At 40.4% G+C, this 24,297-nt stretch overlaps 1 protein-coding gene across 1 annotated transcript in view; it reads right to left on the minus strand.

The window, feature by feature from the left end:
* Positions 1-2,045: 2,045 nt before the first annotated feature.
* The window catches only part of LOC111854336 (ASXL transcriptional regulator 3), a 79,074-nt gene continuing 56,822 nt past the window's right edge, over positions 2,046-24,297 (minus strand). The window contains 6 exon segments of the mRNA XM_072710919.1: positions 2,046-6,321; positions 10,707-12,519; positions 15,246-15,351; positions 16,699-16,795; positions 18,506-18,669; positions 21,574-21,699. Of these exon segments, the coding sequence (XP_072567020.1) occupies positions 3,073-6,321; positions 10,707-12,519; positions 15,246-15,351; positions 16,699-16,795; positions 18,506-18,669; positions 21,574-21,699 (5,555 nt within the window). The 3' untranslated portion in view covers positions 2,046-3,072.

Here is a 24,297-nt window from a genome sequence, read left to right on the forward strand (position 1 = left end):
CCCCCTGTGCCCCCCCATTAAAAAATTTAACTAACAAATTAACTGATAGATGGACTGGTAATTTTATGATTGCAAGCAAAAATCTACTTGATCTAAGTATCAATTACCTTATACCATGACATATTACCACTTTGTTTAGTTCTCTGAATTACTACAAAAATGCCTCACTGCGGGGGGGACATAACCCTTTTTGTAGTATCTTGTTATTCAGTTTTTATTAACACTGTTCTGTGAGTATGCGGTATAATTTAAAGAATCATCCTGCATCCTTGCACTGGATAACCTGTTATGTAAAATGGATGGATCACTACTTTACTGGAAATTAAGTGCTCTTTTCCTCTCCCAGGCTCTCCTGGATGCCACTAAAATTTCATATCGATCCTCATACTGATTGATCATTATGCATCTTAACGTTTAACAAATCTACCCATAACACGTTCAAACCACAGGATGCATTCCTCTGATTACTTAAAATATAATGCACATACCTTTTGATTTTTTTATCCATCCATCCATCCATCCATTTTCCAATCACTTTTCCATTACAGGATCATGGGAAGTCTGGAGTTTATTCCGAGCAGCGCAAAGCACATGGCAGTGGCACCCTATGCGGGACGCTATAGCAGGTCACTGTTCCGGGATATTCTGGGCAAGTTTTGTTATTTTTTTAATTAACGGTCAAATCAAAACACTTTTTATACTGAATCTGCATTAAAGTGGAAATGTTAGGTCTGATATTTTGTCAAATAGACCAGCATTCCTTGGGTATTTGGCACATATGTTATTCTCTTGCAACTCTGGTCACATTCTAAAATGAGTTCCGTATTCACTGTGAAGTTTCATACTGTGGGTTGGTTCCAATTTCAGCCATAGAGCAGACTCTGTATACACAGGAAAGTAATGTCTTAGTATGTGGTTATTATAATGAGTTATATCTGGACCTTACAGGCACACAGTAAAGTCTGCGTCCCCCACTGTGAATTCACATGTATATTACATGATTTTGGAGATCACACTCAAGTTGTAACTCCTTTATCTTCTTCTCTTGAGTTGTTTTGGTTAATGTGCGATATAATTATTTCTGCTTTAACTTTTCTTCATCTTCCTTTGGCAAAATGCAAGAAGCTGCAATAATGGTCCACGTTAGACACATCAGAGGAAACGCACATATTTCTGTCTGGCAGACTATTTAATTTTGTACAAACGCTCATGTTGCAGGTTGAGTAGCTAAGGAAGACACTGTGTGCTTCGGCGTAGAGTCCAGTGCTTTTCACTGTAGGGCTTCTTTACAAAAATAGTGGTGTAAATATGGTATGTTCACCATATTGTAATTATAAATTTGATGGAATCCATCATCAGTATCCTAACACACAGTTCTTAGCATTTAATATACAGAATGTACAAAGGTTAGAAGGGCTCCAAATTATTGCAGCAGGTGGTATCATTTTAAAATTGTGCTAAATCCAGTTTGAGCAAAAAGGTATAATTTTTCACTCCAATAAACTAGTGAGCTGGTAATTATACGACAAATAAACACACATTGAAAAGATACATTCATTATGACTACTTATGGTGATTGACAATACATGTCAAAACAATAAAACTAAAATGAAAATGTAGTTTGCCTTTAATCCTTGTGTAAATGGTGATCAGTAATGGTCAAGAAACACATTTTTCAGGAATTCTTTTGTGATTAAAAACCTGATATAGTCTGATAGACATTATCATAAACACAGAGGTGGATAGCTCAGGTCCAGTAAGTAAAAATCCAGACCAAGATTTTGTTTCAACCAACCAGCTGAAAATAAAGAGGCACAGAGTATTCAACTGGATGGTAGAAACAAAATCGTGGTTTGGAGCTTTTCTTTCTGGATCTGAACTATTCTCCTCCACATAAACACACAAGTGATGTTTTGGACAGATGTTTTGCTAGATATGTGGGATGATGTTAAACATCAAAGAGAAAATGGTTGCATGATGCTTTGTTCATTATGGTTTCCAGCTGTGGTTTATGCTTCAATAGTACAATGCTAGTAATCATAGCATTTGTATAGCTCATCCTCACATTTTTATTTCAAAAGCTCCAGATTCCAGCCACGGTTTTGTACGCTCTTCTTCATGATGGGTGACAATAATTTAGCTCAGCATAAATTATTCCTGACAACTTTAAGTATAAAAATAAAAGGAAAAATTAACAACAAGTATCATAATAGTATCATAAGTGAACTGTGATCATCACATTTTTTCCCTCAAGAAAACACTGGCAGCATTAACACAGACTTGGGGGGAAATGAAAAAAAAAAACCTTTTTAATGACATCCATATTAAATCTATACATCTGGTATCCCTACACAGTCTGGCTTGGCCAAAGTCTTACACAACATATTCAAATGAATGATTCAAAGTATGCATAAATTTTATTCCACTAATAATAATAATAAAATAATAATAATAGTAATTATAACAGCGATAGTGACAGTAATTGTATGCAAGTTTAAATAACCTAAGAATGAAGAGGATTGGCAGATTTAAATTCAGCCTATGACAAATTTCCCTTAAATAACTGTTCCGGAAGCAACCATTAGAAACAGAACGGGAATGTATTTCATTGGTGCTTTTCATCATAAACGTGAAACACGACATTCTTATTTCAGTTACAGAGTGTAATTGCTATAACGGCTCATATTGAATCATCTAAATGCTGATATTTCCAGAATGAGTTTTTGAATACACAGGCACATTTTATGGATCAAGATGGTCCAATTATTCGTCAGCTGAGGTGCATAACTTGATGGCTATCTCTGTGTACAGCACCAGATGTCTTCAGGCTAAGTTGCAATTGAAATACTGGTTTTGCCTCACGGCATAGCTTAACAGTCACATTACTTTCATTTCATGTAAACAGTTAAATATTCCGTAACTATGAGGTTGACACAAATAAGCTTTTTTTAAAAAAAAAAAAAAAAAAAAAATCAAAATAACTTAAACATAGTCAATACTTATTGTAGAAATGACACTGTTTCTTGATCATTTACAATTATGGAATTAAGACTTATCTAATCTTTATATAAGTTATCGAACAACGAGGCAAGCAACACACAACTCCGACGGCCCTATGCAATCATCATGGCAGAAGGCACCACATCCCTTACAAACGATCATCGCTTTCAGTTTGCAGGAGCATTTAAGCTGCAGTTCATCCACACTGTTCTGGTTGGCAAATTTGTGACTAGACACAGGTGTAGCCTGGAGTCTGGGATTTCCCACAGACCTCTCTATAACAGAAGCCGTTCTGTTCAGCTTCCCGTTGCTGAAGTGTATGGAGGAGTAGTTGCTATACGCTTGTTGATGAGGATCTAGTCGTGGAGACTGCTGCGTAAAAACCTTTTGTTGCTCAGGGGCAACGAATGGAGGAACCTTAGAGTTTTTCGTCCAGTCATTTTGTTCATAGCATGCCTGCTTGCTATTAATTTCACAGCTGTTGTTTAAATTTTCATCAAAAGAAATTGGCTCCACTTTAATTCTGTTGCAAACACTTCCAGAAGTTAACCAGTTCAGATTCCTGTTCGTCTCCATGACTCCGGCCGCTTGCCTTTGATCTGACTGGATCTTTGGCAGAGCATTTGTTGAATGGGCTAAAGGCTTGTTCTGTGAGACAGTTTCAAAATAATCAGCCTGCATATTCCGCAGACTAGTCGGGTACGCACCTTTTTTAAATTGATCTGTAGTCATTGACTCCGGACCGTTTTGTCCCTGGTTCCTATTGAGCACTAATTTGTTTGGATCGGCACAGACAAATGGGCTTGTTTTGCAGGCTTGCACTGGAGCACTTAGGAGGCTGGAGTCCCTGCCTGCAGTTGTTGGTGGGTAAAATGGCCTTTGGGAGGTATCACTTTCAGAGGAGAAGCTGCTGTTTTTATTGAGACCAGATACTCGTTTCTGTAAGCTGCAGGTAAAGAGGGGCCTCTTTGATTCTTTGATCTCGAGGCTGGGCGTGATGCTCCTCTGCCTCACATTCCTCCCCCCCCACTCCTGCGCTATTTTCTGCCCCACGTCCAGTGCATGTAAATGAGCACCAAAGGAACAGGAGGAATTCCTGTTATCGCCGTCCACAGTTGATTTTCCTGGATCGGGTTTGAAAAGGTCCAGCTCTGCCAGGGCTGTGGTCACCTTATTACCGGCATTGCCATCTCGCTGTTGGAGAAGGCTTTGACCCACCATGGCCAGGCTATGAACCCCTCCCTTGTGGCTGAGGCAGCTCTGAGCGTTCTCCATGGCAGTCCTCTCCGAAACCATGGGTTTACGCAGAGAGTTAGTGTGGAAAGGTGAAGGAAGCCTGTGTATCTCCAATTGGCCTCCAAGTCGAGGCTGAGGCAGCACCTTCTCTAGAGGCAGGTTTCCCTGCAGCAGCTGTGTCACCAGCGGATTGCTGGCTTCCACTGAAGACTGACGACAACTGGACGCACTACCAGCAGAAACCACTCTATAGTTCTCCGCAGCCAGTGAACACTGCCTGTCATCCGGATGACGTGGAGCTAGGTGTTGCCGAGGATTCCATGGCTCCTTAAAGTCCCCAGTGTCACTGTTGCGGACTTCTGCTTTTGAAATTCCACATTTGGGGAAAACGTGGGGAGTCGTCTCATCCTTGCTTTCTCGTATGTATAGTTTAAGGTTACATTCTTGATGAGTTTTCTGGATGACTAATGTGCTCATATTCTTGTTTCCCTTCGGCCATGTCTTTGATTCAATGTCTTGGTCTATAGCCAAGGTTTTTTCGGCATGTTTGTAGAGTAAAGAGCTGTATATGAGATTAGCAGCTCCTCCTTCTGGGTCTGATTCCCTGTGGCTAACCTGTTGAGATAAAGGGATATTCTGCAGGACACCATATGTGCCATGCACTGTTTTATGGTTCCCTCTGGAAGCAGCACTGAAGGTGCCATTTTGCTCTGTTCTCTGGCGAAATGACTCAGCTCTGCTCATAATGGATTCCTGTAGGCGGAGAACAGTTTCTGTTTTAACACCTTTGATTGGTGGGTTGTGCTGGGTTACAGGGATACTCGGGGAATTCTGATATGTAGCAGAAGTATGATCTACAATCACTTTGCATGGAATAGCTTTGTTTGAGACAGAATCTTCTGGAGGCAACTCTTTGCACTTAAATATGTCTTTCTGAGTTGCAGATGTCTTTATTACTTCGGTTGTTATTACCTCCTTTTGATTTACCGATTTGTCTTTATGAGCTGTGACTTGAAAGCGTTGAAGCTTATCTCCATTCTCTTGATAGGCATGGTGGTCTTGGTAGTTAATTTTTGGTTTCTCATGAACATGTGACATGATACTTTCTGGTACATAGCAATGGAACCCATTTGATGTAGGTCTTGCAACAGTGGCACAGGTTGAGGAGGTTCTGATCTGGCCCATGTGGCTCTGGTTCCCATTACCAAGAGATGAACAAGGCTGTGTATTCGTGGAAGGACAAACAGAAGATTGTGGAATCACAGATGGAAGTTCATGGTTATACTTTGGTAAGACAGCTCGTTGTGATGAGCTCAGAATTGAGGTTTTGGCACTGGAAGGGGAAACTTTTAAGACCGAACTTTGCAGGCTAGAACTACAAACAGATACAAGAACTGAGGGACCGGGCGGAATGGAACAAAGACGAGTAGACACTGGTACCTGACTGTTACAAACAGCACTTTCTTTTGCTCTTGAATCCTCAGTATTTGTCATTCTAGCTTGGGATACGCTACTCAAATTTTGGTGAACCGGAAAACAGCGAACAGAATTTGGCACCGATACACTGACTACGGATGCTGGAATGGCAGTTTGGCTTTCGGACGGTTTTAAATTGGTACTGGGTAGTTGAACGAGTGTGAGGCATTCACTGGGAGATCTCCTGTTGGGGTTGGCGATGATGACACCAGCTGCACAATCCCTGGTCACGTTGAATGGCAGCTCTAAGCAATGATGGTCCTCCTTTGCATTGTACTGCTTGGTGCCCTTAGGGTGATGGTGAACCTGAGGCCGGGCATGATGCTTAGGGAAAAGCTTCACCTTGGTCTGCTCTTTGACGTGGGCTAGTGTGCGCGTCTTGCATCCATCAGCAGGGGGTCCTCCCTCCGAAGCAGTGATATGCGCAGCTGCAGCGACGGCTGCAGCGGCTGCAGCCTCCCTCTGGGCGCGGGCCTGATGAGCCCTGGCCTTGATATCTGCCAGAGTCCTGGCACCAAGGTTCCTCCCTGGAGAAGAAAGTTTAGCTTCTGGCTTGGACACAGATTGAGTCTTGATAATAAACGGCAACCCGACCTTGGAGAGCTGGATCTAGAGGGAAAAGAAAATCAACTTCATTACGATATTACACATTCAGAGCTTAATATGCTTGTAATAATTTGAAAAACACTCCTTCCTATTGAACGCAGTTGTGCTGTTAATTCATACACTCATTGCCGTGGTTATAAAAATGTAATTATCTAAAGTTCATTAAACCAAATGGCACCATTCTACATGACAAACAGAAAATATGGACTGTGGAAAAGCTTATTACAAACACATAGAAGAATATTAAAATACAAATTACAAACACATAGCAGTAGCAAAAACAACAATAACACATAATATTGTTTTTTGAATGACTGCAGATTCATTTTGTTAAAATTTTGTAACTGCATATTGTAACATTTTCCCCAAAGACCTCTGCTTCTCAGAGGTGGTCCCTTTGTGCGATCCAGTCTGTTTGCAGTCTTTTTCCTACCCCCTTTGTATTACCAGCAGCACCACTGTTATTTTAGCATTGGGTGTTCTCTTGTACAGGCTCAGAGGTTTTCACAAAAGGAAGCCACTTCAGATCAAAGAGATGCTTTTGTTAATACATTCTTAATATATGAATGCATCATTGTTTAAGAATAACGCTTGACGGTACATTGGTGAGATTCGGCATGCAGTTTCATGTAATTACCAAAAACAACAAGGCTAATGTTACTCACGTAACAGAACACGGCACAAAATAGTAATGACGACTGCACTGAAAAATAAAGCTGCCATTACACAGGAGGTAAAGGAATCACTTTAAATGCAATAGTATCTTTCAAAAGGCACAATGCTGGCTTTGTTTGTGAAGACAAGTTGGGCTTTTTTGGATGGCTGAGCAGGGAGAGCCATGGGATGTGTTATTGAGATGTCAACATGATCAACAAATAAACAATGTTTGCAGGTCTAATCATGTAAACAACCCAAGAGGCACATTGACTGTCTGCTGCACTTTTTGCATAAAACTGCCTTTGACAGACCCCCAAATATACAAATAAATGACAGTAGACAAGTAATTGTAAGGGTGCAGACAGCAAAGGTAACCAGGGAATAAACCACTTTTGTATAACAAGAAAGTTCATAAAAAATTCAGGAAATGCAGGGGACCTGAGAGAAATGAAAGGGTCATAAGCAAATGGGGAGTAAACTAATGCGAGAGAGCATGAAAAACAAGGTCAGAGCAAGTGAGTGTAAAAACAGAGGAGAGGGGTAAGCACTCGGCGGGAGACGGAATAAGGGCACGGTGGCATTGGAATGACAGCGGAAGACAAAGAGTATGAGGGCAGACCAGGGGAAATTTAGACCTATGAGTGATGTGAGTGGGCAATGACAAAGGACAAGAGAATGTGTAGATAAGTAGGGTATCCATTATGAACGCCCGGAGAAAGATGGAGGCCACGGCGGAGACCAAGTGAAGAAACACGCCGAAGAGGAACATGGAGGCAGCAGGAGATGTTATTTGAAGGCACAGGGCCAGACGCGGAATAAGCAATCTGCTTTGCTGGGACCATGAAGGCAGCCCCAGCGGTGTGGAAAAAGCCCCAATCCAAGAAAGCACAGTCCAATTTTCAATTTGCAGAATGGCAGGTTTGGAAGGGCCAGGTACGGTGGAATAAAGCCCTAGAAGAGGAGGATCTGCAGCGATACTGGTCTGGGTGCAGAGAAGAAGCTGGGAATGGGCAAACAGGACAATGCAGACATGGTGGGGGGGCAGAGATAGCATGGGGCCCTACACTGCCTGGAAGAGGAGCCAGCCCCCAGCCCCCAGCCCCCAGCCCGCAGCCCCCAGACCAGAATAAGTGCTTATGAAACGGATGGATAAAAATAATGTTACGGTTTATGAGAACTCCAGTTTCATAATGCTGACATTGTTGATTTTAATTCAGCACGAGAACAGATTGCAGTAACAAAGGAAAGCTGTCTTAGACATAAAATCTGACTATTCACCACTACAAAAAGTTAGACTTGTCTGAAAGTTAGAAGTCTCTCTTTATGTTGGTAATGTATTCGTTTTTCTTGATTGCTTTGGCACATTTCTCAAACGACAATTAACATTTTCAAAATAATGTGTGTAACCCCCAAACCATGACGTCACTTCCGCATGGCTTTACATCATTTCATGTTTCCCACAAATTGCAAATGTTTTAGTACTTGTATGCTAATGATCTTGATTAGCTTTCATTTAGCATAATTATCGGTTAAGTCTGTTTGATCAAAATGGAAAATAGATTATGTAGTTTCCCAGTGAAATTATACATGCAAAACTATAGTTCACCAACCAGAATGATTCAAGAGTACATTTAATGAATTGCAGTGAAACAGTATCAATGTATTTCTGGTTTCCACAAAATGTGATTTTGGCAGCATTTCTTGCTGTTTTTGTGTTATTCTGTGCTGTGTGTCTTTTTATTTGCTATATACTGCATCTTGAGACCATTTCAGTAAAGATATAAAGATATAAGTTACAAGTGCATGCAAGTGCTTTCTTTTGCCAGTGAATGTTACTACAATGTAGAGCCTTGCGATGTTGAAACTGTTATTTCTGACAGGGATAAAAATGTTTTCTAAAGAAAAATGGGCATTCAGTGTCAGTGGGAAATAACGATCTTCCAGAATTGTGGCTCTCAGGAGCATATTTACACTGACACTTTTACAATATGCCTAAACATTTTTACTGTAGTTTAGATGATGATTAAGCTACGTGCATTTTAGTGGCACTGGCTAATTAATTGATACAATCATTTGTTTTTGAGATAAGAGTTAATTGATTTTGGTGATATATGCCCTTTGGCAACTTAACCATACTGCTGTGTTATATGTATGAAGTGTTTTGAGTAACGCGCGATAATGTTGTGTTTCATGACATGTGCCACAGCAAGAGTTAAAAGGTAACTCTGTCAATCGAAAAAGGAGGGAGGCGTCATGTAGTGGAGTTGACTGTAGTCTTAGCTATAACCATACTAGCTCTATCTGTCTGTTCCTGTGACTGGAAGGTTGCTGTTTCAAATCCCATGGGCAGCACAGTGATATCAAAGCAAGACTCTTGTCCCCCAACTGCTCAAGGGACTGTCTCTCTTACTCAATTACTGGATAAGAGCATCTTTTAAATAAGTAAGTCTGTCAGATTCTCATGTAGGCATTCTACTTAGTTTTGGGGAGAAATATTCAATTAAATTAAGAAGAGTTAATCTACATTTGTGTCCTCGTGTGATTACCATTTCAGTTCTCGTAAGTCATTTCAGTTTCAGTATTTTTAGATTATGACATTTCACACATAATGATCTCCCACACATACAGCTTCCCTCACAGGTAGATGTCCTAGTTAAACTGACTCCAGATTATACGGGTCAAAAAACTGCTCATACTGATGTTTCATTTTTTTCTGTAAAGAAGTGTCACAAAGTGAACTCAAGTCACAGGAGATCCATTTATTCTCCATTAGCTATACATCAATACATTTTAATCACATTTCACTTGAGACATCTGTTCCATCCATTTCAAATAAGTGCTCATCCATTCTGGGTAGCGAGGCCCTTACAAACCCATGGAGAACCAAAGTTCCACTTTAGAATAGATGATTGAAATGATATCAAATGTATGGTTTGTTGTTATGCCGGTTATGTCCGGATAAATGTACTGCTCATTGTTTTCATAACAATGCTAAATACGAAAATTAAACAAAATATTGCATATAACATTTAAAAAGCACTTGCATTATTTTATTTGATTTATAGAAATGCATACACTCGGACAATTTTATTTATGCCATTTTAATTATGCCTGTCAATAGATAATTAAGACATGTGGTCCATTGTTGATATGTCTATTGCTGTTTAGTATAGCTCACGTACTGTACAGTTTTGACTATCAGAATTTTGTAAATATGATTTTTGCTGTCGAGTACTAATTTGTTATCTTTTGTCTAATAAATGTTATATTTCCTCAAACCCAAGGTGGTTCTTGCCACAGGCAGACCCTAATTGCATCACCAGAAAGCAAATGTTACTATCTCTGGATTTGGCTGTTGTCATAAGCACCTATCGGATTCTCTGTGATGTACTAAAACATAAAATTTACATCAGGCACAGTCTGGAGATTTAAACAACTTGGAGCAGCATTCAGCCATAAATAAAGCCAATATTGTAAGAAGCTGTTTACACTCAATAAGACAAAAAAAGATCTACTGCTGCAGCGAGGTACGCTTTGTTTCTTATTTTCTCACTGTATAAATGTGCTATTGGAAAAAAAGTGTATCGACGGGGTGAAATCAAAATAAAAATTCAGTGGTAAACAAATAATACAGCAAAATTGATGAAGTAAAACCTTAAAAGGAAAAATGAAAAATGCCTTGATGATGGCCTGCTATTCTGGGAATTAAATCGTAATAAAGGGCACGGAACCTTGAGAGGAGGCACTCGTGGCTCCTCCTTCGGCGCCTCCTCTCTGCTGCCTGCAGGTGAGGAGGTGTGGCTGCTCTCGCTGCACTCGATCCTCGCCCTCTTCTCCTTGCACGTCCCTGAGGTCAGCTCTCCCGGCTTCCGCTTGGAATTCTCCGTGTCTGTACTGTCTGTACAGTCCAGCAGCAATGGTTTGCTCAGCTCTCCTGGCTTCCTGTGGAACATTTCCTGTGTACTGGGTGCCTGCTTCCCTGGATATGACTTGTGCAATTTTACCTTCACTATATCTAGCGATGGACTGATTTTTACAGTCTTGTCTGCAACCTGATCATATGATATTGGCTTGGAGACATTTATTTCTGGCAGTGATTTATTCATGGTGTAGGCAATGGTGGTGTTTTCTGTCCTTTTTGTATTCTCCGTAAGTTGTGTATTTTCAGCGTGTAACTCTTCTTGTGATCTTGTCTCATTTACTGGTTTGGTTAAGACAGTATCAGGAAGGCTCTGTTCTTGCTTTGGGTCTTTAGCTTGTGGCACAGGTTCGCAGATATCATCTAAATTCTGTGATGCTTCAGAATCTAACTCATCAGAGGGATGTTCTGATACACTGTCAGAACAATCAGCTTTTCCATTGCAATGTATGTCTAGGTGTACTGCGTCATTAGCTAATGGTGAGGCAGACGTTGCATTGGACGTAGAAAAAGGAGACAGACTTTCATCTTGAGTGTTTTCGCTTTCAGTTTCATCGAGTTCTTCATCTGGTTGTTGAAATATCGGTGTCTCCTCACCATGACCTTCATTAACAGGGTCAGGAACAGAAACAACTTCAGTGTCAGGATTTAAACACTCAATCTCACTGTCTTCCGAGTTATCTGACGTCAACTGTGATTGTAATACTTTATTATCATAAGAAGTTGAGTCTTTTGGTTTATGTGGAGCAAGAATATCGGCACCGGTTGTGGCATCAAGTTCTGCATCCTCTTCTAAGTGAGTTGTGAATGACGTTAAAGGTAGAACATTTGGCTCACTGCTTAGAACATTATCCGCTGCTTGTGATGTAACCTGTGCTTCACTCTCCACTATCTCAGACATTGTCGTGTCCTCATTGTCACAAGCATGCTTTAAGTCAGGTTCCCCTGTGTTATGGAGGTCCTTTTCGACTTTTGTTTCACTGGACAATGACAGACAGTTAGTCTCCACAAGGGCACTGTGTCCAGTGCGTATGGAACCTACTTTATCAAATGTAGCATCTTCCTCCGTTTGTGGTGACATTTCATCAGTCTCCGTTTCTGAAGTGGAGGGAAGTGACAGTAGAGACGCGGCTGATGTTTCAGGGTCGTTACCCATTGCTTTGATTATTTCTGCTGACGGCTCTAAGGAGGGCTGCTGTAGGAGGGCAGTCACGTTGTTCAGTGGAAGGGTTATCGTTTGACTCTCCTTAACAGAGTCAGCGCTGACATGTTCAGAAGGATCGTGAATCTGAGGATCAGGATAATCGATATATGTACAGGAATTGGGTTCCACTTCTTCTGCTATCTCCTCTTGGATCACCGCCTCTTCAGAAATCTCAGGGAATCCAGAGAGTACAATATCCACAGTGGGCAATACAGATAATGGTTTTGATGCCACATCCATATTGAAACCACTCGGTATGTCCTTATCTTCACAAACACATGCACTGTCACTCAATTTCAGCTCAATTTTCTCAGCTGCTACAGCCGTCTGCATGAAAGCTGGAACTTCGGCATCAGTATTTCCCTGATCTTCATCACAGTCAGGTACACAACTCTGTGAATCTTTCTCAGTCAAGCCTGATCTGGAGAAACAAAGAAAATCAATCGTTAACACTGTATTACCATTCTGAGAATACCTCAGAACAGAAGCAGAATATTCATCATCGTGATTAATTGCTATGACAAACTCACTGAAACCCAAACCACAAGAACAACAGGTAAAAGAAACCTTATACTGCCATGCTAGCATTTTGGGTGTAATGCAACTGCAAGAGCTTCAATAGAAATGACTGATGCACTGGACCATAACAGCTGCATAATGGTACTTTATAGACAAAAGAAGATGTATAAATGAGCTACATTACTAATCAGGTTTGTATTTGAATTACAAGAAATGTAACTGCCATGCAATGTGAAGCTAGAGCATCAGGCTTTTCACCCTCTCCTAAAACAGGGATGCCCACACACTGTTCCAAAGTCCATACCACCATAACCAGTAACTGGACTGGGGGAGGGGGGAGGTCGTTTCTTTATGTTACTTTCACAACTGGCATGTAATTGTAAAGTTAATACATAGTGATATAGCCCTTTAGTGTGCAAATCATATAAAACAGCTTCATATTACAAGTAATTTAATTTAACTAGTAATTACATAAAAATAATCTATGATTATTTAAGAAAAGCAATCAGTGTGCAGTTTGCAAAATGATTAGCTTTCTAGAGGTGTCATGCACTGCACACTGCATTGAAAAGAGAAAACTGCAAATTGAAAAACAACACTGCAGGCCCTTTGGGGACATTTTGTCCATGTCACAGGTGGAGGAATGGCATGCTTTACACGAGAATGGGTGCGCTAACTTAGTGATTGCCACAGGAAAGAATAGGGACCCAGTAGAGAGACTGCATCTCTGGAGCAAGAGGGAAGGGGCTTTCAGGACATCCAGAACGATCCGGAAACTGCCTAGTACCTTTCCTGAAGCCCCCAGCAGTGAATGAATGAAAAGAGCATCCATGTAGACACAGATAATATTGAGAAGGGCAAGTAGATTGCACTGCATATAAAGAGTAAGTGAGAGGTAGCATGGGCAACCAACAATACCACTGTGAGAGATATTAGGCGACTCGGAAAATGTTCTCACTGAATGCTGAAGCATTACTTGTAAACTGTAATTTCTTATTTCAACGTTATAAATATTTCAATACAAAAATACATCATAGTTTCATTTTTATGTAATTTTCAAAAGGTAGAAGCATGTATGACTGTTGGCCTAAGAGTTTAGTGGAAGATGCATGCAGTTAATTTATTTATTGCATTTAACTGAATGAAGACTACTTTTATTATTATTAATATTGGTCCTACTGTGGTTTTGAAGCACAGTCAAAGGCACTCAGAATTAAACAATGCCAGTATGGGCCTTTACTTCACCTCCTGTGGAGTCATATCGTATAGACTGCAATCTGCTAAGACATTCATGCATAATTAAAATAGGCATGTACACATAATAACAAAAAGTAACAGAATAGCACTGCACCGCGAATAGAATAACACTGCACCACGCTACAGTAGAGCGCAGTGGCTATTTCGACAGTCAGTCAATTTCACATTTTAAGGTAATATTTAACATCTGTTACTTTACTGTCAAATATTTATCACTTTATCGGCAATGATGGTGCAACAATTCAATTCTCACTTTTTATGACATGAAGTAGCATCTATTAATCTTTCAACTCCCTGGAAGAGTTCCAAAGGGGCCTGAAGTCTATTTCACTTAGGGGCACAGGGCAGGGGACACCCTGGATGGGATGCCAGTCCATCACAGGGCACAGGGCAGGGGACACCCTGGATAGGATGCTAGTCCATCGCAGGGCACAGGGCAGGGGACACCCTGGATAGGATGCCAGTCCATCACAGGGCACAGGGCAGGGGGACACCCTGGATAGGATGCCAGTCCATCACAGGGCACAGGGCAGGGGGACACCCTGGATAGGATGCCAGTCCATCACAGGGCACAGGGCAGGGGACACCCTGGACGGGATGCCAGTCCATCACAGGGCACAGGGCAGGGGGACACCCTGGATAGGATGCCAGTCCATCACAGGGCACAGGGCAGGGGACACCCTGGACGGGATGCCAGTCCATCACAGGGCACAGGGCAGGGGGACACCCTGGATGGGATGCCAGTCCATCACAGGGCACAGGGCAGGGGGACACCCTGGATAGGATGCCAGTCCATCGCAGGGCACAGGGCAGGGGACACCCTGGATAGGATGCCAGTCCATCGCAGGGCACAGGGCAGGGGACACCCTGGATAGGATGCCAGTCCATCGCAGGGCACAGGGCAGGGGACACCCTGGATAGGATGCCAGTCCATCGCAGGGCACAGGGCAGGGGACACCCTGGACGGGATGCCAGTCCATCGCAGGGCACAGGGCAGGGGACACCCTGGATGGGATGCCAGTCCATCGCAGGGCACAGGGCAGGGGACACCCTGGATGGGATGCCAGTCCATCGCAGGGCACAGGGCAGGGGACACCCTGGATGGGATGCCAGTCCATCGCAGGGCACAGGGCAGGGGGACACCCTGGATGGGATGCCAGTCCATCACAGGGCACAGGGCAGGGGGACACCCTGGATAGGATGCCAGTCCATCGCAGGGCACAGGGCAGGGGGACACCCTGGACGGGATGCCAGTCCATCGCAGGGCACAGGGCAGGGGGACACCCGGCCAGATAAGTCACAATGCCACATGATAAAATAACATCTGGTACAAAAACATTAAATAGAAGAGGAAAAATGTGTAACACTTACTTTTGCCCATAGTAAGTTTCGTAATATTTTTCTTTCCATATCTCAGTTTTCCTCTCTTTTTCCATTTCCTGTCGGATTCGTAGTTGCATTTCTGGAGTAAATTCACCTGTAACCATACATTAAACCTTATTTCCTAATTACATAAATACCAAAAATAAATACTAATAATAATAATATATAGCAGTAATAATAATGTCTCTAAGCCTTAATTTCATGGTTACATTGACATTTTTTTTCATAAGACGACCAATGTATTGCTGCTTTTTATAAGCCTAGTGGTGAGGATTTAAGTACAAAAAAAGCCTTTGAAGCTGTAGTATCTCTTGAGCTCAAAATATTTCTTAAGATTTTTAGTGGTATTCTTATATCATAATAAATAATAGTTTAGAAGCTATACTTCTGCTTAATTCAGTATAACAGCTATTCATTAGCTCACATCTTCATTTAAGTTACTTTGTACAACAGATCACTCCAAAGAACAATTGTCAAAACGATGTATGAGAGTAGGGCTGAGAGATGCCTTGTAACTACCTCCCGTTTCATTATTTTTTTTCCAATTCTGTAACAATGTTATAATAAAATGTTTCGTATTGAATACGACTACTGTATCATTCTTTAATATACATATTCTGAAACTATCAATTCTACTGTAAATCTACTTGTGAGTAGCACTTTATAGCCCATAAATCTACTTGTGAGTAGCCCTGTATAGCCCATAAATCTACTTGTGAGTAGCCCTATAGCCCATAAATCTACTTGTGAGTAGCCCTGTATAGCCCATAAATCTACTTGTGAGTAGCCCTGTATAGCCCATAAATCTACTTGTGAGTAGCCTTGTATAGCCCATTAATCTACTTGTGAGCAGCCCTGTATAGCCCATAAATCTACTTGTGAGTAGCCCTGTATAGCCCATAAATCTACTTGTGAGTAGCCCTGTATAGCCCATCTTCATTATAAGGTTAAAATGACCAATGGGGATCATTTTTAAGTACAGCAGGCCAAACAGTCCTCAATGTCACAACACACACCACTGTGTACAACCGTACTTGATATGGATATTTTACATTGCAGCTGGAAACATAAAAGATATTTGAATGCGCAAACCATGGACAGTTAAAAGTTAAAAGTTGCCTTGGAAAAAGATGTCAGCTAAATAAAAAACATAAATATATTTGTAAGTGCCTTTTAAAATTGCACAATATCTGTGCATATGATGCTATGAATATTTTCTTGAGTAGCTCCTGTGTAAGTGCCTTGGAGCAATCATATTTGGAAGAATACTATATTAGAATTAACTGAAGGCAAGTACATTACATTTGCCTATAGGACACCATTTTATAGTATAACTGCTTGTACATTTTATTTGTGAAATATGAGCAGAAAGAATATATGCAGTTAGAGTAACATGGTTATTGTTCAGGAGATTGCTGAATAAATAGTAGCTACAGCCTACCTTCTGCCAACCTCTGTTTCCAGCCTTGGGCGGCGTAGGCGAAGAACTCATTATTTAGGGCTGAATTACAGAGACGTGCCACTCCATCACTGCCCATCTGAGAAATAAAGCATGGTTTCATTTCAAATTTGAAAGCAACAGAGATGAAATACAAACATACACTCGGTGACATAAACGGTCTGACGTACTGATGGACTGAGCGAGGAGTACAGTGCCAATCCTGAGCTAACCCACACACCCGTTCCATTACTCACTGCCTAATCTTGTCATTGACTGTGGCTTTTTCATATGTACAGTGGGAGTTTACGTTTAACCTTCGAGAAGAACACTGTACATTTACAGATTTACAGGCGCTGCATTTCACGTACCCACCATCTGGAAATTTCTGCTGGATTTTGCACAAAAACAATTCTGCTCTTCTGTCCTTAAAGCTAATGTCATCCTTAGGAGGATTTCAAAACATATTTGCAAGCTGGACTATATATTGTTTTCTATTTTGTTTTTTTTTGCCACTCAAAAAGAATTTAATCTGGCTACTATTAATAACCGTTATTCATTGGGAGCCCCTAAATGTTTACCCGATTAGGCAAATAATCTCAAAGCTGGTATGAGATTAACTCTTAAAGAGTTCTTTGGCACAGAGAAAAATATCATTTCATAGTGCTTTTGCTGAAAACAGTGAAGACAGAGAAGACTGTAAGAATTACAAGGTAAAGAAAGAGAACCCTTAACATAAGCATAAACTGCGCCAATCTAAAGATAATCCCGGCTCATAACAGGCTGTTCAGATATTGCTTACATCTTGGTAAATTATCATGATTAAAACACCATTAAACTGCCTGCTTACCAACTTTCCAAACAGACTGCACCATATGGCCACATTAGCTCTTACTCAACTGCAGATCACCAAAATTATTAATGATCAGCTCCTACCCCAGCTCTCTGCTGCAGATGTCTATTGCTCAGAACGTCTTTTCAAAGATAAGCAATACGATGATTCTCTTTTCCCACTGGGTATTCTAATGATTGATTAGCAGTGTGCATACCATGTTTACAAAGTGGAAACGATCTGGTGGAGCTGTATCGAATATCTCTAAACAAGATCCCTGTTGTCTGTTTTTACCCGATATTTTTTTGTTAATTTTCCCTGGACACTCTTGTAAGACCTCCAGCTAACTGATACAAATTCTTTTTCCGTTCTTTGGACTTTTTAAAATTCTTCTTCATTGTGTTATGACACGTAATCAGTTACCAACTGCGAGGGTTACACTCTTGAACACCCTCAACTTAGTTATTTATTATTCAGTCTGCTCAATCACGTAATAATTAATTAATTTGCATTATACTGCTGTTTTAATTAAGGAATTACAACTAGCACAACTCAGTGAAATCTGTTGTCAATGCAACAACTGTGCACTGATGTGAATATGCCAATGCGACATACCAGACGATAACAAACAAAAACAGGATGACCTAAACAGAACTGCCTGCATTCCGCGTCACAAAAGGACATACGGGTCATAGAAAATTTTCCGCTTGGCTTCTGACTTTTTAATTTTGTGTATGATGTATGAAATAAATATGTGACATAATGGGAAAATGGGCAATGTACAGCCCTCCATTCAACAATTGCTATTTTAAATGTAAGGCTGTTGGATTAACCTTGTTCTGAAAGTCGGCACTGGTATGGGCACAATAAATCTATGATATGAATAAAACAGAACAACACTTGTGTTTCTGAGAATCTGACAACAGAAGGGTCATGACAGAGAAACTGAATAAAACCTTGGGATTATATTTTACTTACCTGTCTGTCAACATCGGGTAGCAAAAGCAAGAGGTATTGTTGGAAATGCTGAGGTAATGAAGCAAAGGTGTGTTTGTTGATCAATGCCCTCAAGTTAGTGTTCACTAATATAGACCCAGGTGTCTCAATGTCAATATCTTCTGCCTTGGTCCACTTTAGATACCCTAGAAACAGAACATATTTGCATTAAACATGATTTCTGCTTACTTCAGGGTTACTTTTTATGGAAAAAAACTGAACTATTCATGAAATGAGGCATGTTTATATATTGGAACAAACTGGACATGGACAAATATGCACAGTTCAGAAAAATAGTCATGCTTTTGGTGGATTCATACAAAAAAATCCCCGGGGAGGAACATGTGTCTCATTCACGACATGCAATTTGTATTCAGGCCTAAGGGATATTTTTTTTCAGGCTTTCCTGGTTGCTGGTGTGTGTTTAAGACCTCGTAATGTATTGTTTATTGATTTTTATGGTTGAACTTTGAGATACGTTCTTGAAGGAAAGTCCTTGAAAAGCCCACAGTGTAAACAGAGGTCCATCTGGAACAGAACCGAAAGAAAAGGCCAACCCACCCACTGGCATATAGCTGAAAACACATGGGAAACATACACTGTTTGAGTAAGGCTGACTGGCGGGAACACATCCTGTCGCTATGCAGGAACATACACGGATTTTCCTATTCTTTATTAACGTCCGATTTTTGAATGTTGCATGATACAAATTATGCTTCTGTCATGAATTTGTAAGATACTCTTGAGAAAATGCATTTGTAAAGGTAAATGGAAAAAAGCACAGTGAAAAATCGAATGTCTTCCATCGGTACAGCTAATCCTGGTCAGGGTCACGGGGCAAATATATTTATTAATATATTATTTATTATCATGTGTGAATTTTCCGTTAGCCAGTTCTTCAGAGTTTTATAGAAAATTTGGGAAAAATTCTGAAGGGACGGCAGAGTGAAAAAGTCTGTATACTGTCATGTACCACATAAAGATGTTTTGGTCAATGAAGGACTGCATATACGACTACAGTATTATATAATATTACAGTATAAATGGAGCTGAAAAAAATCCTAAGTTATTGGTTTAGGTATTTTCGATACTGCACTTTTATCGTTATTTTAGCGTACGCTTTCTACTTATATATATAAAAAGTTTGCTTTAGCCTACACTGTGACGCTCGCACAATGACAAAAGGCTAACAATGCGTTTCTCAGAATGTATACCAATGTCTCTTGTACCTATACATTGTATATACTGTGTTTCTTATTCTTATATCTTGTACTGACACTTTCTTGCATCTTTGTGGTCTTGCTAGCTAATTTCGTTGTCCAGGCAACTGTACAATGACAATAAAAAGTCTTGAAGTCTTGATTAACCAATGCATAACTGTATATTGATCTCTATCCGGGGTGGTGGGATCAGCATAAGACAGAATATACCCTGAGCAGGGCGGCACTCCATCGCAGTGCATTTCAGTGTGTCATTTTACAAAGAAAGTCACTGTTTTTTTGTTAGAAATAATGAAGTGATTAACAAAATGAAGTAAAAATCATTCATTCATGGATGGGTCCACTTTAAGTAGCTAGCTAAAACAGATTACAGCATGTCTATATATGGAATACAGCACGCATACTATTGCAGCAAGCAAAATTATATCCTGGCTGATAGTTAGTCGATGCATTATCGTACGCATCAAAAAACGAACGACTGCTAGCAAAACGTGAAGCTCAAATTCTACTTTCCTTACAATTAAATTATGGGACTTTTTTTTTTGTTACTACTGATGTATACATTTGGATAATTAACTGGAGCAAAAGAGGGAGAGACATTTCCAAACAGGGTAGTAGAGCAAGACTCTTGGGGGCACTTATACTGACAGCCTGGATCTTATGTCATGTCATTAACCACAATAATACCAGGCGGGTGTGTTCTGCTTCCTATATGCATTTTTCCGAGGGAAGAGTTTGACTGATTTGCCATACATCTGCCGCATGCCCTTCTGTCACAGCCAAGAGCTGAGATGCACCTTAATGATTTAACCTCGCTGTCTCTCAGATACATCTGTTATGTCATGCAGTCAATTCAAGCTACAACCATTCATCATCTACGCGCGGTAAACCTGAGACCCTAGCCCACTGTTACATTAAGAGTATTGAGCACCACTTCACTGAAGAATCATTACAGCGATAGAAATGGTGGGCAAGGCTTTTCTGAATAAGCTATCCATGCTTTTCAGTGCCTCAAAGCCTTTAAGTCCTCCTATACCATAGTGTACATTTGTATATTATCAGTGTGACGCACATTGTTGTAACTCTTAGAGGCTCAACACTGGGACTTCAATATTTATTCAGTGTGTCTCTTAATATTCATTCAAGCTCATGCAAAGTTTGGTTCCTTCATTGCCTTTCAGCCAAAGACAAAGAATCTATCCACTCACCTATATTGAAGTGAAACAATCTGCTATGTGCCTGGATAATAATTATTATCATTTTTTCAACCAGTACAGAAATGCAACATTAGGCCATTATTCTTACCACAAGAAAATATTTAATAATAAGTGTACATAAAAATCAATTTATTCACAAATTCTTTAATTATGTATTTGACCAATTTAATTAAAAAGCGATTAAATATGGTAAAGTGGTGTAAAAAAGTGATTTTTAAATAAGCAAAAAATGTCTTGCTTTGTATCTGTTTTTTTTTCCCCAGAATTAAACTGCACCATCTGTATTTTGGTTTGTTGTTTTATATTTGTTGTTGTATGACTTTGATGTTGGAATTTAGTTTGTAGAAACACTACCAGACTGAGTTTGGCATAAACACAGATGAGACACTGCAGTGCTACTAATGTGTACCTACTGTAAGGTGAGCAAGATACTTATCGTGAATGGCTCCAGATTTAGCAAAAATAAAAGTACGCCGATCTGAAAGAACAACCAAGAAAGCCAAGAAACAGCTGCTTGGGTTAGTAAAATACTCACCTAGCAAGAAACAACTCCTTGGGTTAGTAAAATACTCACCTAGCAAGAAACAACTCCTTGGGTTAGTAAAATACTCACCTAGGCCAGATTTCTTTAGCTTCTTAAGGTGTTGACTGATTTGCTTGCCTGTGTGAGATCTGTTGTTCTGCTTCATGCCTTTTTCTGAGTTCTCTCTGTCTTCTATTCCATTCTGAGCTTCCGATCCTAAGAAAGTAACATCCTCTCATTAAAAATAGTCATCATTATGTGTCAGTCGGTTACAGAATGTTACTTGAGTTGAGTAGTGACAGGATTTGACAAGTCAGCGCTGGATCATTAGCTCGGGGACTTTAATAGAGCTTGGCAGAACCACCTGTGTTGTCATATGTGTGTGTGTGTCAGTGTATGAAGATTTAGCATCAACATTAAAACATCATTTCACTGAAATGAACAACAGAAATCCCTGTAATAAAATATCAAGCATATGTGTGGAACGAGCTTGGTAAGGAAGACAATGGAGCAGAGGAAACAGAGTCCTCGCTACTTTATTTTTTTATTTTTGTTTAGCTTTTGTGTCATTTGTAATGCAACCAACACCCATCAAGCTAAACATGAAAAGCATCTCTCACCAGAATATGCTTGGATATTGTTAGGAAATTTCTTGTTTTCACAATCTGCAGTTTAATTTTACAGGACACAAGTATCAAAAGCACATTGATTCTGTCAGGAGTGCAAATGAAGTCGATGCTTCTTTAGGCCATTTGTTTTCCAAATGAACGAAAGGAAAACAAATAAAATTATATATTGGTTTTTCACTCACGCATTGAAAAAGAGTGGTTACTCGAGAAAATCACAGGTGTAGGTTCGCCATTCACTTGGGGTAATTTCGTCTAGAGAACGATATGCCTGTAACAGCATTGGGTACTGGGGTGTCCCGATGGGGGGGGGGGCTTGGTGTCACAGCAAGGCAGCCGTGGATGGCCTCAACTGGCGACTAATAAAAAGGGCCCCCATAGGGCCATAAGAAAACACTTCAAAGACAAGCCATGAGTAGCAGAAGCGAGAGGAAGACAGGAGTTGATAGTCGAGTTACTCCCCCCGAAGACGGCTCTCTGCGGCTGGCCAGCCATCACTACTACACCCCTGTCTATGCTCAGGCCCACAAGGGTGCTAGGGCCGCACCCCTGGACCACACACCCTGCACCTCCATGTGTTCTGATCAGATTAAACGATTAGAATCATTGTATGGAAATTGGAAACTGGTCCCCATAAGGTAAAAAAAAACAGGCATTCATCACATTGTGGGGACATTTAGTCCCCACAAGGTAAGGTATACCTGGGCCACACACACACACACACACACACACACACTCACACACTGCCCACATATCCATATCTTTATGGGGATTCTCTATTCATTTCTATGACCATAACCCTAATCCCAACATGACGATCTTAATCCCTACCCAGCCATAACCTTAACCATAAGTAATCAAACAAAATACAAGACATTTAGAACTTTTAGCTTTTTGATTGCAGTCACAGATAGGCCTATCACAATTAATACATAGTTGCCTGACTGAGATTATGTTAGCTGACCACGATTACTTTGCATGATCGATACAATAGTCTCCATTCATCTGTATAAATATAGTGACAGAACTGTCATATATCTATCACTATTTCCACATCGTTTTCTACTTTGAGATGTTCGACATCTTGTCCCACTTCTGCACTGATCCGTACCATCTGCCCCATTTGTACCTCCGCGTCGGCGCATACTGCTGCGTAGTGTTACACTTCACGCCAAATTTTACGACGGTACCCAATTTGTATCACCTTGTTTCAGAACACTTTCATGACCCAGGGCGATCCGGTTATGGGCTGCTTGTGAGCGATCTTCACCTGCCCAGAATAGGATATTCAGCCAGATATTTAGCATTGTTTGTGTTCTCTGTCTGTTTCATAAAGGCTGTGCATAGCACCTGCACGTGTGTCTGAGTACGTGTTTATGGGTCTGGTTATGGTGGGATGACTGTATGTGTCCCTGTTCCTGACTGCTGCCACTTTTTTGCTGCAGCAAAGTCAGTATATTATGTCAATAGGACAAAGAACCAGAGAAATACATGTTTTGTCCTTTTTTTCGGATCATTTGGAGTGAAACGAATATGGCGCAAACAAACACAAAATATGCCAATCTTCATATCTGAACCAAAGCTATAAAGATCCCAGAAGACCATGTCACTGGATAGCAGCAATGTCCACTGACGGGAATATAAACTAACATCGCAGATATGGAATGTTAAGGTAATAGTTTTGATTCAAAACTGGAAATAGACAACCTGAGTGGACACTTCAAATGACAAGCAGAGAAAATGGATTGTTTTTTTAACTCAGCAGAATCATTAAAAGCAGGGGTCTGTATCACGTTTCACAAAGCCGGATTTCTTGCTTAGCCGGATAACTTGTTAGATTTAAGGTACCCCAATTTAAATGGACTTTATCTTCATTCATTTATATATTAGCCCAGACTACCTTAATTCCAATAAGTTATCTAGCTCAGTTTGCTGTAAATGTAGAATATATAGTTTGTTGTAAAATGGCAGGATGAACGGATCGGGCAGTGCAGATGTGAGATGTGAAATCGTGTAGGTGGTACGGGTCGGCTAGTGACAACACTAACTCTATCTTGAGACGTTCAACTTATTTTTTAAATGTCATTTCTGCCCTGTACAATTTTGTCTACAAAGCTTAAAAGCTAAATGCAATTTTAATTTATATGTTCCAGTATCCAATATTCAATTCTTCATATGGTGTATATGT

This window comes from Paramormyrops kingsleyae, chromosome 4 (assembly GCF_048594095.1).
Source record: "Paramormyrops kingsleyae isolate MSU_618 chromosome 4, PKINGS_0.4, whole genome shotgun sequence".
Classification (NCBI taxonomy): domain Eukaryota; kingdom Metazoa; phylum Chordata; class Actinopteri; order Osteoglossiformes; family Mormyridae; genus Paramormyrops; species Paramormyrops kingsleyae.